The 14,168-nt window shown below is 52.0% G+C and overlaps 1 protein-coding gene across 1 annotated transcript; it reads left to right on the top strand.

Moving 5' to 3' along the window:
- Window positions 1-1,936: 1,936 nt before the first annotated feature.
- Window positions 1,937-11,056, top strand: PCDH12 (protocadherin 12; the record flags this gene model as incomplete). The annotated part of the gene is made up of 4 exons (XM_079542411.1): window positions 1,937-4,693; window positions 5,088-5,182; window positions 6,136-6,287; window positions 10,695-11,056. The coding sequence occupies 4 exons, from the start codon at window positions 1,937-1,939 to the stop codon at window positions 11,054-11,056; spliced, it is 3,366 nt and encodes a 1,121-aa protein (XP_079398537.1).
- Between the last annotated feature and the right edge of the window lie 3,112 nt (window positions 11,057-14,168).

The following is a 14,168-nucleotide window of genomic DNA, read 5'->3' as shown; positions in this document are numbered from 1 at the left end:
CCTCTGGCACTGCATCCCTCTGTGGAGTAGGGAGGGGAACAAACAGCTCCTGCATTCCCTCACGGATGTGGGATGAGGCTTTGATCATCTCAGTGAGGACAGATCTGGGGACCTCTTCATGCATGTCCGTTCTCCACTCCTCTCACTGATGTTACTTTTGAACTCTTCACTTCTGATGTTAATTTTCATAGACTTGAAACAATTCTTTTCCTTTCACATTTTCCTCCTTATGGTAATCATGAGAGCAATGCTCTCTGGTGTGACACACTCCCCTTCCACTGCACCGGAGCAGTGAGGACCCTCCTGCTGCCTGTATCTAAACCTGACCAAAGCTGCCTACAGCTCAGTCCTGGGGAAAATCCATCTTTTGAGCTCTCTGTGGAGCTGCTGGGAGATTTCAGCCCCAAATAACACATGAAATTGGAAAGCCTCAGCAGAGATTGATCCAGTGTGTCCAGGCTGGGTCTGCCTGGTGATGTGCAGCTCTGGGCTGGTGGGGTGTCCCCGTGGTGGAGCTTCAAGCAGCCAGGCTCTCACACCAGTGAATGCCTTCTGCATCCCCTTCAGGCATGAGCAGCATCGTGGGTGGCTGAAGATCAATGCAACAGATGAGCAGAGCAGGTGCTTATCCTGAGCTGTCTGTGGAGGGTGTGAGTTGCAGCCTCCCAGGGGAAGTCTGGAGCTGCAAGTTGGCTGCGAAGGTCCTGGAGCACCTGCAAGCTGGAAGCCTGCCTGTGAGTGAACAGGAAGCAAGAGCGGGAGGGGACCTCATTCATTTTGAGCACTGAATCTTATATTACTGGCGGTGCTCCTGGCACATCCCAGCTCATCACCCACTCACCTTCTCTGCACTTGTTTGCGTCACTTTGCTTGCCACACCACAACACACAGCAGCTCCTGAGGCCATGCTGACCCCAGCAGGAAGCAGCTCTATCCCTCCCCACCACCCAAAGCCACCCGGGGCTGTGGAACATCCTCTCCTCCCACCGCGGGCATCCTGAGAGCATCTCTGCCGACAGTCTGTGACTTTGCCTCCCTTGGCCATAGAGGAAGCCACTGCACAAAGAAGGGAAATGACTCGGCCAAGGTCATCTGGATACGAGGTTGAGCCCAGCATCATGAGTCCCGGTGCCATGGCTGAACTGCACCAGTCTGTACACTGCAGTGAGTTTCATGCATTGCCAAAAGTCTTCCTGGAGTGCACAGGGGAAGATCAAACACTGATTCACTCAAAAGTCATGTGGTGAAAGATGTGGACACATCGCCCTCAAAATCAACAGAAAAAAGCAGAGGAGTGAGGGTTACAGCTGGATTTGGACAAATCAGAACAAATGAGAGCAAGTCAGAAAGACAACAGTGTGGGGAAGGAGCTCCTCAGGTGATGCAGGAACAGATGCCCATTGTCAGCTCTGGGCTTTGCAGAGAACTTCCCCAAGCATGTATTCCTCCACAGGCAAAGAGCAGGATCCCAATTAGGGATGACGAGAATGTGTGTAGGTTTGCTGTTGGATCCAGGACCAGCACCATCTCTATCAAATGCATTTTGCAGGTGAGCGCAATGACAGTCCCCGCAGGCTGGAGATGAGAACTTCTGTACCTCATAGACCCCACAGCCTGCTGATCCATGAGCCCCCACCCCGCCGGCATTGTGCCGAGCCGGGCCTCCCTTTTCCTGTAGGTGGAGTTTCCATAGGAAGCTCAGCCGATCCACCTCCCACCGCCGGACACCACTCCTGGCTGCAGTGGCGGCCGACCCCACCGCTCCTTGTTGGGATGCTCCAGCCCAGGATGCTCGGCCTCCCATCCTGGGGCGATGGCAAGGCAGGGGACAGCCTCCAGAACCCCTCGCTCTTTCTTCTCCTTCCCAACTGGTGAGTGGCAATGGGCAACAAGTGAAGACACGGTGCCTTGGTGTTCAGCCTGAGGTCTGTGCAGGATGCAGAGGCAGGCAGCTGAGCCCACAGCCACAGCCCACAGCTGGGCAATGGGCATCCTCGGCGGGCTGCTGCTGCTGGGTCACTTGGCCCTACAGCTCCGGGCCCTCTGGTGGCTCTTCTTCCTCTCCGCTGATGCACAGGAGGTGGCCACCATCACGGTGCAGTACCGCCTGTTTGAGGAGGTGCCGGAGGGCACCGTGATAGGGACATTGGCTGAGCATTTTGAGCACGGTGAAAGCGGTGAAATGGGGGAAAACTTTCGTCTGCTGCAGAGCCCTTGGATGTTTCCTCTGCGCGTGGGGAGCGGGGATGGCGAGCTGAGCACGGCCGGGCGCGTGGACAGGGAGCAGCTGTGCCGGCACAGCGATCCATGCTGGGTGTCCTTCGACGTGCTGGCAGCTGAGCAGATGGCTCTGATCCACGTGGAAGTCCAAGTTCTGGACATCAATGACCACGCGCCCCGCTTCCCCATGCCTGAGCTGGAGCTGGAGATATCCGAGAGTGCGTCGCCGCAGATGCACATCCCGCTGGACAGAGCGCTGGATGCCGACACTGGCCCTAACGCGCGCTGCTCCTACGCGCTGTCCCCCAGCGAGCACTTTGCACTGGAAGTTGTCTCCGGCTCTGACGGCACGAAGCACGCCGAGCTCGTCGTGATTAAAGAAGTAGACCGGGAGCTGCACTCCTCCTTCGACCTGGTGCTGACAGCTGCCGACCACGGGGAGCCTCCTCGGTCAGGTACTGCTTTAATCAAAGTAATTGTCCTTGATTCTAATGACAACAGCCCCGTTTTTGCAGAGAGCTCCCTAGTAGTTGAGGTTCGGGAGGATGCTCTGCCTGGGACGCTGCTGCTGACGGTCACGGCCACCGATCCCGACCAGGGGCCCAATGGGGAGATTGAGTACAGCCTCAGTAAGCATGCACCTCCAGAGGTGCTGAGCACCTTTGGCATTGATGCCCGCATGGGCAGCTTGGTCCTGAGACGCCCACTGGACTACGAGGAGACCCATGCCTATGAACTGGATGTGCAGGCCAGGGACCTGGGCGCCAACCCCATCCCAGCACACTGCAAGGTGGTGGTCCGGGTGCTGGATGTCAATGACAATGCTCCTGATGTCCGTGTCACCTGGGCGGCATGGGAACCCGTGCTGTCCGAGGCTGTCCCCAAAGACAGCTTTGTGGCTCTGGTGACAGCCAGTGACCCTGACTCAGGGAACAACGGGCGTGTGCACTGCTCCCTGAGCCCAGGGGATGAGCACTTCAGGCTGAAGCAGACCAACAGCCACAGCTACCTGCTGATGACCAATGCCGTGCTGGACCGGGAGCTGCGTGCTGAGTACAACCTGACGCTGGTGGCACGGGACCGGGGCGAGCACTCCCTGGCAGTGTGGAAGCACCTCACCATCTGCATCAGTGATGTCAATGACAACGCTCCCTCCTTTGAGAGGACCTCCTATGAGTGTGTCGTGGAGGAGAATGGCGATGTGCCAGCCTTCCTGCTCACTGTCCACGCCACCGATCCTGACCTGGGCTTCAATGGGAAGGTCACCTACAGCATCCGGGACTCCGCAGTGTCAGGCCTGGTCTCCATCGATCCCACCAGTGGGGACATCACTGCCCTCCGAGCTTTTGATCATGAGCAGATGAGCAGCCTGGAATTCCTGGTGACTGCAGAGGATGGTGGCCACCCCGAGCTGGCCTCCAATGTGACTGTTCGGCTGGAGGTACTCGACCGTAATGACAATGCGCCCGTGGTCACTGAGCCGCCGCTGGTGGGGGGCATGGCCACGCTGTCCGTGCTGGTGGGTACAGAGACGGGCTGTGTCTGGGTGACCTCTGGCAATGGGAGTGCCATGGGGACAGTGTTGGCCAACGTGTCATGCTCCGACACTCCTCTGCTCTTCACCATAGTGGCCAGGGATGGAGACTCCGGCCGCAATGGGGCTCTGAGGTATGACATAGTGGGTGGGGATGGTGCAGGGCTCGTGGTGCTGGACCCGTTCTCAGGACAGGCCTTCCTCAACGCCAGCAATGCCAGTGGGCTGGCTGGCACCCAGCGAGACCTGGCCGTCCGCATCAGTGATGGCGGGGATGAACCCCTGCACGCCCAGGCCTGCGTGCGTTTGCTCTTCCGACGCCATGGAGCCTTCTCCAAAATGTCAGCTGGGGGGCCAGGCTGGCTAAGCCCACCCGTGGTGGCTGCCATTTGCCTGGCTGCACTCCTGGGCAGCTGCCTGCTCCTTTCGGCCCTCACCCTGTCCCTGCGCAAGAAGGAGAAGAAGGACGGCATGGCTTACAACTGCCGTGAGGCAGAGGACGCTCATAGGCAGCAGCAGCTGAAGAAGCCACCCCGGCAGATCCAGAAGGCTGACATTCACCTGGTGCCCACACCACGGGGCTGGCCCCGAGGGGCTGACTCACAACAGCCCAGCGTGGAGGACTCCCCACAGCCTCCCCCACTTCTCACCCCTACTCTCTACCGGACCCTGAGGAACCAGAGGGTCTCCAGGGACTCAGATGAGGAGCAGGGGATGTTCACCCTCCCCATAGTGCAACGCCAGCCCTGCCCGTCCCACAGGCCAAAAAGCAGCCCCACGGACGTGGTGGGGAAGCTACCGCCCGAGGAGCCTCTGCTGTCAGCCCCACAGCCCCGGCCACCCCAGCACATCCTGCGCAGCCTGGTGCGGCTGTCGCTGGTGGCCCTGGCGGAGCAGAGTCCCAATGGGGAATTTGCCATGGAGTCAGCCCCTGTGCAGGTAGGTGATGTCCCATGACCTGTGGCAGGCATGGAGACCCCAATATTTGCCTGGGAATAGGGGTGGGACTGTGCAGCCCAGGGAATGAAACGGTGGGGAGCCACCCCACCAAAGGAAGGGCCTGCGTATGTTCCCAGGGAGCTGGGGTGATGGTGGGGGAGGACAAACCATCTCCCATGGAGGGGGCTTCATGCAGGGATAGTGCCAGGGCACAGGGGAAGTGCTGGGGCCAGGTGGGCTGCGAGGGGCCTTGTTTTGCCCAACGTGGGGATGCTGAGCCATCTGCAGGAGGAGGAAACGCTATAAAAAGGTGGCGCAGCTCAGAGGGGACGTCCGGGCAGGAAGCAGCTTGTGCAGTGTTTGCAGGGCTCAACGTGCTTTTCCTGCCTTACAGCAAATCTCCCAGCTGCTGTCTCTGCTGCACCAGGGTCAGTTCCAGCCCAAAACAAACCATAGGGGAAACAAGTACACGGCCAAGAATGGCAGCAGGTAAGATCTGCTCACACCTCCCTGCAGGTCCTCCTCCCCAGGAGATGTTCCTCTGCTCTCACCTCCACACCAATGGACTCAGATCCCTCCTAGGAATGCTCTTTGTCTCTTCCCTGGGGCACCTTTTGCGGCTCCTTCTGTACTCACCCGAGTTCCCAATGGCCATGAACTGTCTACCATTGCTGAGGAAACATCAGTGTGATGGAAAGGTGAGCAGAGAGGGTCCCAGCTCCGGAGGGAGCAGCACACAGATGAAAGGATGAGATGTCACACTGCTCTGGGTGCATGTTGATGTTGGTTCAGGGCATCTCTTCCTGCACAAGGTCAGAAGACACTGCCAGAAGACATAGGAAAGTCTGAGATACCCCAGCTGTGTGCTGGAGACTTTCCCAGAGGCACACTTTATGCTGTTCCCATTAAATTATGTTGTTGACAGCTCTAGATGGAAGCTCCTGAGTATGCCAGGTCTTCATCTCCACTTCCCTGTGTCCCCCCTGTCCCCATTTTCCATGCCATGGCCAGACACAGCTTTCTCCACCTTTTCCATCACAGCTCCCTCTGCTGTGCTTGGTGAACGATGAAGACCTGCTTTGGGGCAGGACTGGGCTTGTGTGCTCCTCACCTGGTCCTGCACACAGGCAGTTTCTCCAAACTCAGGTTGCCCAGCACCCAGCTGGACTCCAGTTTTCAAAGAGTCTGTGACCACCCCGATCCCCATGCTTTTGCTCACATTTTCAAGCACAACAGACTAACATGTGGCATTTCTGAAGACACACACAGGCCCATCTGAAGGGCCATTCGCAGATGAACGGGGCGCGTGGAGCTGTGGGGTGAAGGGCAGCTGGATGCTCACAAACACATTTCTTGGTCATTTTATGGGGGATTAGGACAACCATCTTTAAAATAAGCAAGGCAGGGGCTGATGTGTGATTTGGGTATTTGGACCCTCGCAGGGCAGCGGGGCTGGATGCTGACTGCCTGAGCACGAAGGACAGCGGGCACGGCGAGAGCGAGGCTGAGGACCGCGACTCGGAGAGTGGCTTTGAGCTGTCGGTGCAGCAGCTGGTGGGAGAGGAGCTGGAGACCCTGCTGGAGCCACAGGCTGGTGAGGCTGCCTTGGTGCATGCACTGGGACTGGGCTACAGCAGTGGGATGTCCCCACACAACTTGCTAACCCCAGTGGGAAGTTAATACTGGCTGGGCTGAGGGATGTGTTCTCACGGAGGTGGTGGAGTCACTGTCCATGGAGGTTTAAAAGGAAAGGGTAAATGTGGCAGTGAGGGGGGTGGTTTTGTGGTATGGTGGCGATGGGTTGGTTGTTGGTCTTCCCAACCTTAATGATTCTCTGATTCTAAGGCAGGGGACAGCTCATCATAGAGTGCTGATGCACTCCGTGCTGTTGGTGCATTTGACACCAAAGAGACTTGCTAAGCTTCATGCTGGATTTGTCCATGCGTCTGACTGCCCTTGGCAGACTTTTCTCCTCCATAGATCCATCTGCTCTGATTTGTGAGGTTGGCCTCTGCTGTAGTGTAGGAGTGAAGTCCAGCTTAACAGCATGCTAATCAAAAACTCTGCTTACCATGTTGGTCTGAGACCTCTGTTTTATGGCCTCTGGTCCATGCAGAGTAAGAAAAGTTAAGAGCTCTGCTCCTTGTGATCTTCTAGAGCCCCTGAGCCCCACCAGGTCCCTCCTTCCTACCAGGCTCAAAAGGTTCACTCTTGTCCCCTGTTACATCCTGGTTATTGTCTTCTACATTCTTATCAGCTTTTTAATGTATTTGTTGAGATGTGCTGACCAGAATTGTGTGCAGTGTTTGGGATTCATCTGCCTTGGAGGTATAAGGAGTTTTTGGTTGTTCCTCATCCCTTTGCTGCCCAGGCTGCACATTGAGCTGTCATTGAACACGTTGGCCCCAGATCCCTCCAGGTAGGAGTAACCAACACGATGTGTGGGTTCCCATGCTGGTTATCCAGAGACAGAGAAACCCACCAGCCATTTTTTGCTCACATCACTGGGATTTAGGTCCTTCAGCAACTCTTGTTTGTACCTCTCTGGGTGTTTTAGTGGAATCAGTGCAAACACAGCCACTGCTCTGCATCGCTTACCCCTATGGAGAACAGTGCAGGTCTCAGACTGCTGAGACTCCTCTAATGACTCTGGGGAAGATTTACTCCTTCCCTTTCTTCCTAGCTTTTAACATTCCTTAGTTCCTAACACAACCTGGCTGTTAATTGTGGTTCAGCTCAGGTCCTCTGCAAACTCAGGTGTCTTCCATCAGCCAGGACTCATCATCTACCTTCTTCACAGACACATTTGGAGATTGCACAGTCTTGCAAATGCCGTGTCAGTTCCTGTCTGTGTAACAGGTATTCAGCTATTAGCTCTATATAATGATTCCTATGAATCTGCCCAGACCAGATTCACCTTTATGAGTTTAAAAGCTCATGTCATCATTTCTACCTTCTGCTCCTCTGATACTGTATTTATTTGAAGAAGTAGTTAACGAACAACAGCTAATAAACTGAGCAATTTCATATCTGAGTTCCTCCAGCACTCTGGGGTGGATACCATCTGGGCCTGACATTTTCTACATGTTCCTTTTATTGATTTGTTCCAAATCTCTTCTACTGGCATTTCCATTTGAAAGAGTTAGTCTGACTCACGTCCTGCAGCAGAAATTGCTTTGTGGAGCCTCTGTGCTCCTCCACAGCAAGCGCAGTGATGAAGAATTCATTGAATTTTGCTGCTACAGCTTCACCTTCTCCTTTCACACCGCAGTAAGACCTTGGGCTGTAAGGGCTCTCCATGCCCACCGATCAGAACAAGGTTATTCAGTGTTCCTCAGGAATGCTTATGACCTGCTGTGGTTTTTTTTTGTTTGTTTGGTTGGTTTTTTTTGCTTGGCTTATAGCACTGATTTATATATTCTCCATGCCACTTGCAAGCAGATGATTTAAGCTGGAGGGATGACTGCAGCAAATTGTGGTAACTTCAGCAATCTGCGCTATGGCCAGGCATACCCAAAAAGGCACGCCTCCCGTACTTCTTGCAGTTGGTAGGAAAGAAGCCTTTTACCAAATCACTTGAATTTCACCGTAAATACCAGTGGTGCATGCTGAGTCTGTGCTGGTGCCTTCCTGCTCACGTTGTAGTGCTGGACGTGACAAAAGAGGCTGTGGCAAAGAATAGTCCCAACTGTGAGCCCAGACCTTCCCAAAAAGGCAACAGAGAGCAGACAACAGAGCTGCTGGACTCCTTCCTTCTCTCCCACACACAAACAGAAGTGGACCTGCATCCTGAAAGAGGGAGGAAGGAAGCATTGCTTGTGCTCAGAAGTATCCTAACAGCTGGCTGGGGCTGGCTGGGCCTTTGTGTTATTCACAGTGGGGGAAAAACTGCAGGAGTGATCTGGCCCAGTCGGCTATTGGGTTGTTTACACTGTAAAGCAGCTAGCCCCCACCTGAGCTATTCACATGCAGAACAGCATAGCAGCACCTATCCCCTACCAGCAAAACAGAGCACTCGGTGGCTGGCAAGATACATCTTTATTGATAATAAAACAAAACACTGTTAAAATAAGGCAGTAAGGTTATCAGACAAATTCAACATACCTAATTGAAGGAGTTCACGGTCACAGGGACCAGAACAATCAGCCCACTGAGTCTCAGCTCTCCCTGCAGCAAGCAGGCTGCTCTGCTCCAGAGCTGAAGCATCACAGTACTCAGTGAGCACAGTGGTTGCACACAGACTGAGGAGAACAGAGCTGTGGCTGTTTTAAAGCAAACGCATGGGGCTTCAGCATACTTGGGAGAGCTCTTAAGGAACAGTCACTGTGATGAAAAGAAAATGCCGAGGCTGCAGAAGGAAAGCTTCAAACATGACAGAACTGTGAGGTTTTCACTGAAACAAAATGTAAGTAATGCGTCTGCCTTCCTCTCCTTCCGTAGTTTTGAATCCCAGCTCCCCCTCACCCCATGCATACCGAGGCACAGTTCTGTCTCAGAGCAAAAAGGTAACTACTTAGCTGGCTGAGGAAGGAGACTTGTCTTTGAGGCTGTCTCAGGTTCCAGCAGGTCGTTATCTTCTAGAAACAGCACAAGTGCGTGAGAATGAGGACATTCCCCCTTCTGAGCTCACCTAAGTCAGTGAGAGAGGCATACTTCTTATAATGACACCCACTCTTGCCCTCTGATTGAGGCTGTTGTGGTGTTTCACGTTTTTGTTAGGAGACACCAGTTGTTTTGCTGCTCCCTTACTGAAGATCTTGTTTCACAGACCTGCCTGTCCCTTCACACCTTCCAGCAGTCCTAGGCTCTGCTTAGGATATGGATCAGAGCAGGGCTGGAGAGCAGCTTCTGTGTACATCAGTCTGTTTATCAACTGCAAAACTCTACTTTAAAATAAGAATCCATTTCCTTCCCTGCTGCCTGGTGAGGAAGATATTCCAAGCTCACTCTGCTATGAGGTCCTTCCTTTAAATTCCAGTATATGTTTATTCACGGACACTTTTAATCATTTCTTCTGTTGCCAACACTATTTTAAGCATAGAGATTTCCTTTGTCGGTGCTTAACTCATCAAAATAATGGCAGGTTGCAGTCAGATCCCCAGTGAGCATTTGCTTCAGCAGGCTAAGCAACCCTACCTCTGGGGTCTCCATCTTGTAAGCTCGGCTCGCTCCTGTTTCATCTCAACATATTTCTCTGCACTTCTGTCATTTTAGATCCTCTTTCTTAGGGATGGATAATCAGATTTGTATGTAATACCTCTAATCAGGTTTTGCCAGACCTAATAACAATGCCACGGATGTGTCTTCATGCCAACAGGGAATACCTTGACCAACACACTGTATGATTTCATTTGCCCATTTCAGGGCAGAATCACATTACTGGTACATTAATGAGCCCGCAGCCAACGCCCACACTGGGCTCCCACTGCTGCTCATCTGTTTCCAATTGATGAACAACTACTTTATAGCTCAATATTTTGTTACCAGCTCTCAACCACCCAGCTGTGCATTTCATAATCCAGAATTTCATTCCACTTCTATTATTAGTGTTTTTGCAATAACCCACTTCTTTTCGGTCTCAACCTGACTACTCAGCAGCCAATCCCTACTCCAGAGTAACCTGGAAGGGAAGTGCAACGCTGACCTTTTTCTGTTCGACATTTCCCCTTTCTGTTGTTGTATCCCCTGTAGTCCTAAGCCTTCACTTTCTTTGGCTTTGCTTATCGTTTAGTGATGAGCACTAGAAACCACAACAAATGGGAATGCAGAGAAATCCTAATGGTTATTCAAAACAAAACAAAACAAAGGAGTTTTCAACCAAGTTTAGTTTGTTTTTTTAAGCTGTCCGTTTGAATTATGCTGCTGGTAGCTTAACTGTAGATTTGCTTACAATCAGTCTTCCAAGATTCCATTTCAGGAAGTCTCCTCATTTCTCCTCTTTTCTCCTTTGGTCTCCTCCACCTCACGTCTCACCACCAGTTCTTGCTTTCGCTCCCTCCAGAGCTGGCCCTCAAGAGGCTGACGGCTGATCCAGCATGGGTGGCACGGCTCTCCCTGCCACCCACTGGCAATTACAAGGACAACGTCTTCACCCCTGGCTCCCTGCACTCACCGCAGGATGAGGAAGCTGTGGGGCGGGAAAAACCACGGACCTTTGAGACCTTTGGGAAAGGCAATGGGTCTGACTCGAACGCTGCTGGGACAAGACTGGCCAGCACCTTCCTCTCAGAAATGAGCACCCTCTTCGAAATGATTCTGTCCCAGAAGGTCCAAGCGCACAACGAAACAGGCTCGGGGCTTCTGCGGCAGCTGTCAGCACGTGGGAAGAGCCTTGGACTGGATGACAGTGCTCCTGTTCTGTAGGCAGCTTGGCAGCTGTGGCAAGGAGACGAGAGTCAAACAAAGCTTTCTCTATTTGGGTGCACATGTGTTTGAAGAGGTCCAGAGCATCATTCATGTCTAGACTGATCATGATAGGCATGTATCTTCCTTTGCCTCACGCCATCAAATTTCCCCACGACTGATTTCACTGCGTTTAGCTCCCTTCCCCCTGCCTGTTCCTGTCTCTCCTCTTCTTCCACCCTCATCTTTCACCTTACGATCACACACAACTCACACAACAGCAGGAGGGCCCTCTCCTCCCAGGGCAGGCAGATTGAGTGAGGGGGCTTTGTCAGATCACACCCGAGAACGACACAGATAAACTCATGTGACTACAGGCTGTGCAGCACAGAGGATAAACCAGTATGGCCACGGACTTTGCAACACGCTGCAGAGTTGGGCTCCGTGATCTCAGTTCTTATTTAAATAAAACAATTTGTTGTGGTTTTTTTTTTTCCTAACGTTACATTTCTGCAACAAGGTCCAACATAGCTGAGACAATGCTGTGTTTGCAGAAAGCCTGAAAAGGCAACTCAGAAAGGGGTTTCTTCACCGATGCTTTCAGCTTTTTTCTAACACTGGGAGCTTGGCATTTTGTAAAATGCCCCAAATCACCCCCTTCTACTCTGGCATCTCTCCTGTGGTTACACTAGGTGCTCACAATTCCTTTCTCTGCGCTCTTTTTTGAGGGCCACTGGATTTTGGAGCCTAGTCCTTGCCCCGAAGCAGACAACAGATGGCTGGAGTCTGTCAAAGGTAACCAGGGAAAAGGGAAGCGTGAAAACAGCTTTGAAATATTCAGTCACAGACTTCACCCATACTGTAGGTTTTCATTTTGTTTCATGCGTATGTGAGCTCTTAAGACTGCTTTGAATAGCATGTGTTGAAAAACTGAGATACAGATACTAGTAATAGAAGAAGAGGCACACAAAGGTGTTGTTAACCATGGGAACTTGCACTCAAAATGGCAAGACAACAGGGACACAGGCACTGGGAGAGGCTTTGGCAGTGGTACACAGTTGGCACATGGGTAGAGGAGCAGTAGAAGGTCTGGGAGAATGGAGACCACAGGTAAGCACTGCTGGATCGCACACACGCAGGACTCCTTTCTCTGTACCATTGTTTTTGCTTTCCAACTAAGACACAAAGCACAGAACAAACATGTGTCACTCTAGCAAAGCAATGCTGTGTAGAATCATGCTATGGGAATAAAGGAAAGCCCTCACTCCCACTGCTAAGAACACACAGTGCAGTTGCTTCCTGAGTGACTACAAAAGATATGTTGAGAAGAGACTGCCAGCCTACCCCCCATCACAGCACAGGGCCGGCAGTGCTCTGCACACACTGCTTCCTTTGCCACACAACCTTTACATTAGAAGCACTGCACTGAGTTCTCCACAGGTTCCACACTTCACACAACAAAGGTTTCTCCAAAAGCAATTTGCTGGCACTGAAGCTGCTGCATCAGGTGTTTCAGGGGGTATTTTTAGCCTTCATTTTTATTGCTAAGTTGAATAAGAATGGGCAGTGCCACCCAACAGATACGAGCTTTTCAAAAGCATCCTACCCACGCTCCCTTTCCATGCACCTGGAGGATGCTGTGCCCTGTTTTTAGCATGCACATACACAAGCCACAGCAGCACAGAATCAGACACATAATTTTAAAGGAAACTAAACGAAACCTTTTTTTTTCTCCCTGTCGCTCTTGGGACCAAATAGCAAGAGCAACACATTAAGATTTCCCCAAGTGGCCTTCTTAATACCCCAGGTACCCACTGTTGTAGTCGGAATCTCCAAAGTGTTTCACAGATGACCCTATCTCTGTCAATAAATGACACTGATGAGTTTACCCTAGCATGCTCATCCTGCTGATACAAATGTCTTGCTGTTTTGTTTCACAAACAAAACAGGCTCTTGCACCAAAACAATGACAGTGAGTCAAATTCTGAGATGCAGCTGTGCAAACTATGAGGGTGGCATGTCTGCGACAGCAAGGAGTTGCAGCCTGACAGGACTCCTCTGCATCTTGGGGATGCACAGAGGACAAACACATGGCAGAGCCTCACATCTTCTTCTGGTACACTACTTCGACGTGCCTGTCAAAGGACAGTCTTTACACAGAAATACATTACAGCAAGCAGGTTAAAAGGGAGACAAATTCCCCTTAGTTCAGTTTCCTGCAAATTGCTTCCAGCTCCCCCCATCCCTCACTCCTGTCCTATCCTGATCACTGCGTAAGCACACAGTGGATTACTGCAGAATAGGAAATACACCCGAGGAATTTCCTGCTAATTATATCCTGCTTGATAAAGGAAACGGTCCAAGAAAGTTTGGTCTGGGCAGAAAGACCAGACTAGAAGAACAATCTGAGCTATCGGATGCACTGAGCTGTTGCTGTGCCCCTCCCTTGCTGAATGGAGACCACAGCAAGTTCAGGATGGGGCTGTCGCCTTTGTTTTCAGAGCCTGATCTACACAAAGCAGCAGAGCAGCACAGATAGCTACAGGAAGCTGGACAGTTTGTACAGATGCCCTTGAATCAGCTTAAACTTGTGTGGACAAATGCCTTTTTCCGGAGTCAGCTGCCCCAATGGAAGAAATTATCATACCAGCTGCTTGCCTCTGCCTGCCTGACGTTGGCTACTGCCTGCTGGGAATGTCCCTTAGCCACTTTGGTGGAAATGAGATGACGTGCTTAGCACACACGTACAATATAAATTTTGAAGCAAACCTTGCTTACTGTGACTCAAAGGGGTGCCCCCAAGAGAGCAACTCACTGCCAGAGCTGAAGGAATAATAACTGGGGACTGAAGGGCACCGACAAAGGCACAGAATGGCTGAAGACAGCATTACTCCCACCAGCACGTGTGGATTCGTCAACTGCATCCCACAGAAACCTGGGCACTAATAACCAGAAAACTCTCTTGCTTGCATTGCTTTGGACAAGGTCTTAAAGCAGACTGAACTGCTGCAGTGTCTGTGTAGAGAGAAGCCCAGACTGTACTGGAAATCCACCTTGAGGTAAGATCAAATTGCCTCAGGGACTGCAGGCCAGACTCACCCAGTTATTTGCCAGCATTGCCATATGGTGCCTT

This window comes from Tetrao urogallus, assembly GCF_951394365.1.
Source record: "Tetrao urogallus genome assembly, chromosome: 14".
Taxonomy (NCBI): domain Eukaryota; kingdom Metazoa; phylum Chordata; class Aves; order Galliformes; family Phasianidae; genus Tetrao; species Tetrao urogallus.
This window is presented reverse-complemented; position numbering and strand designations above follow the sequence as displayed.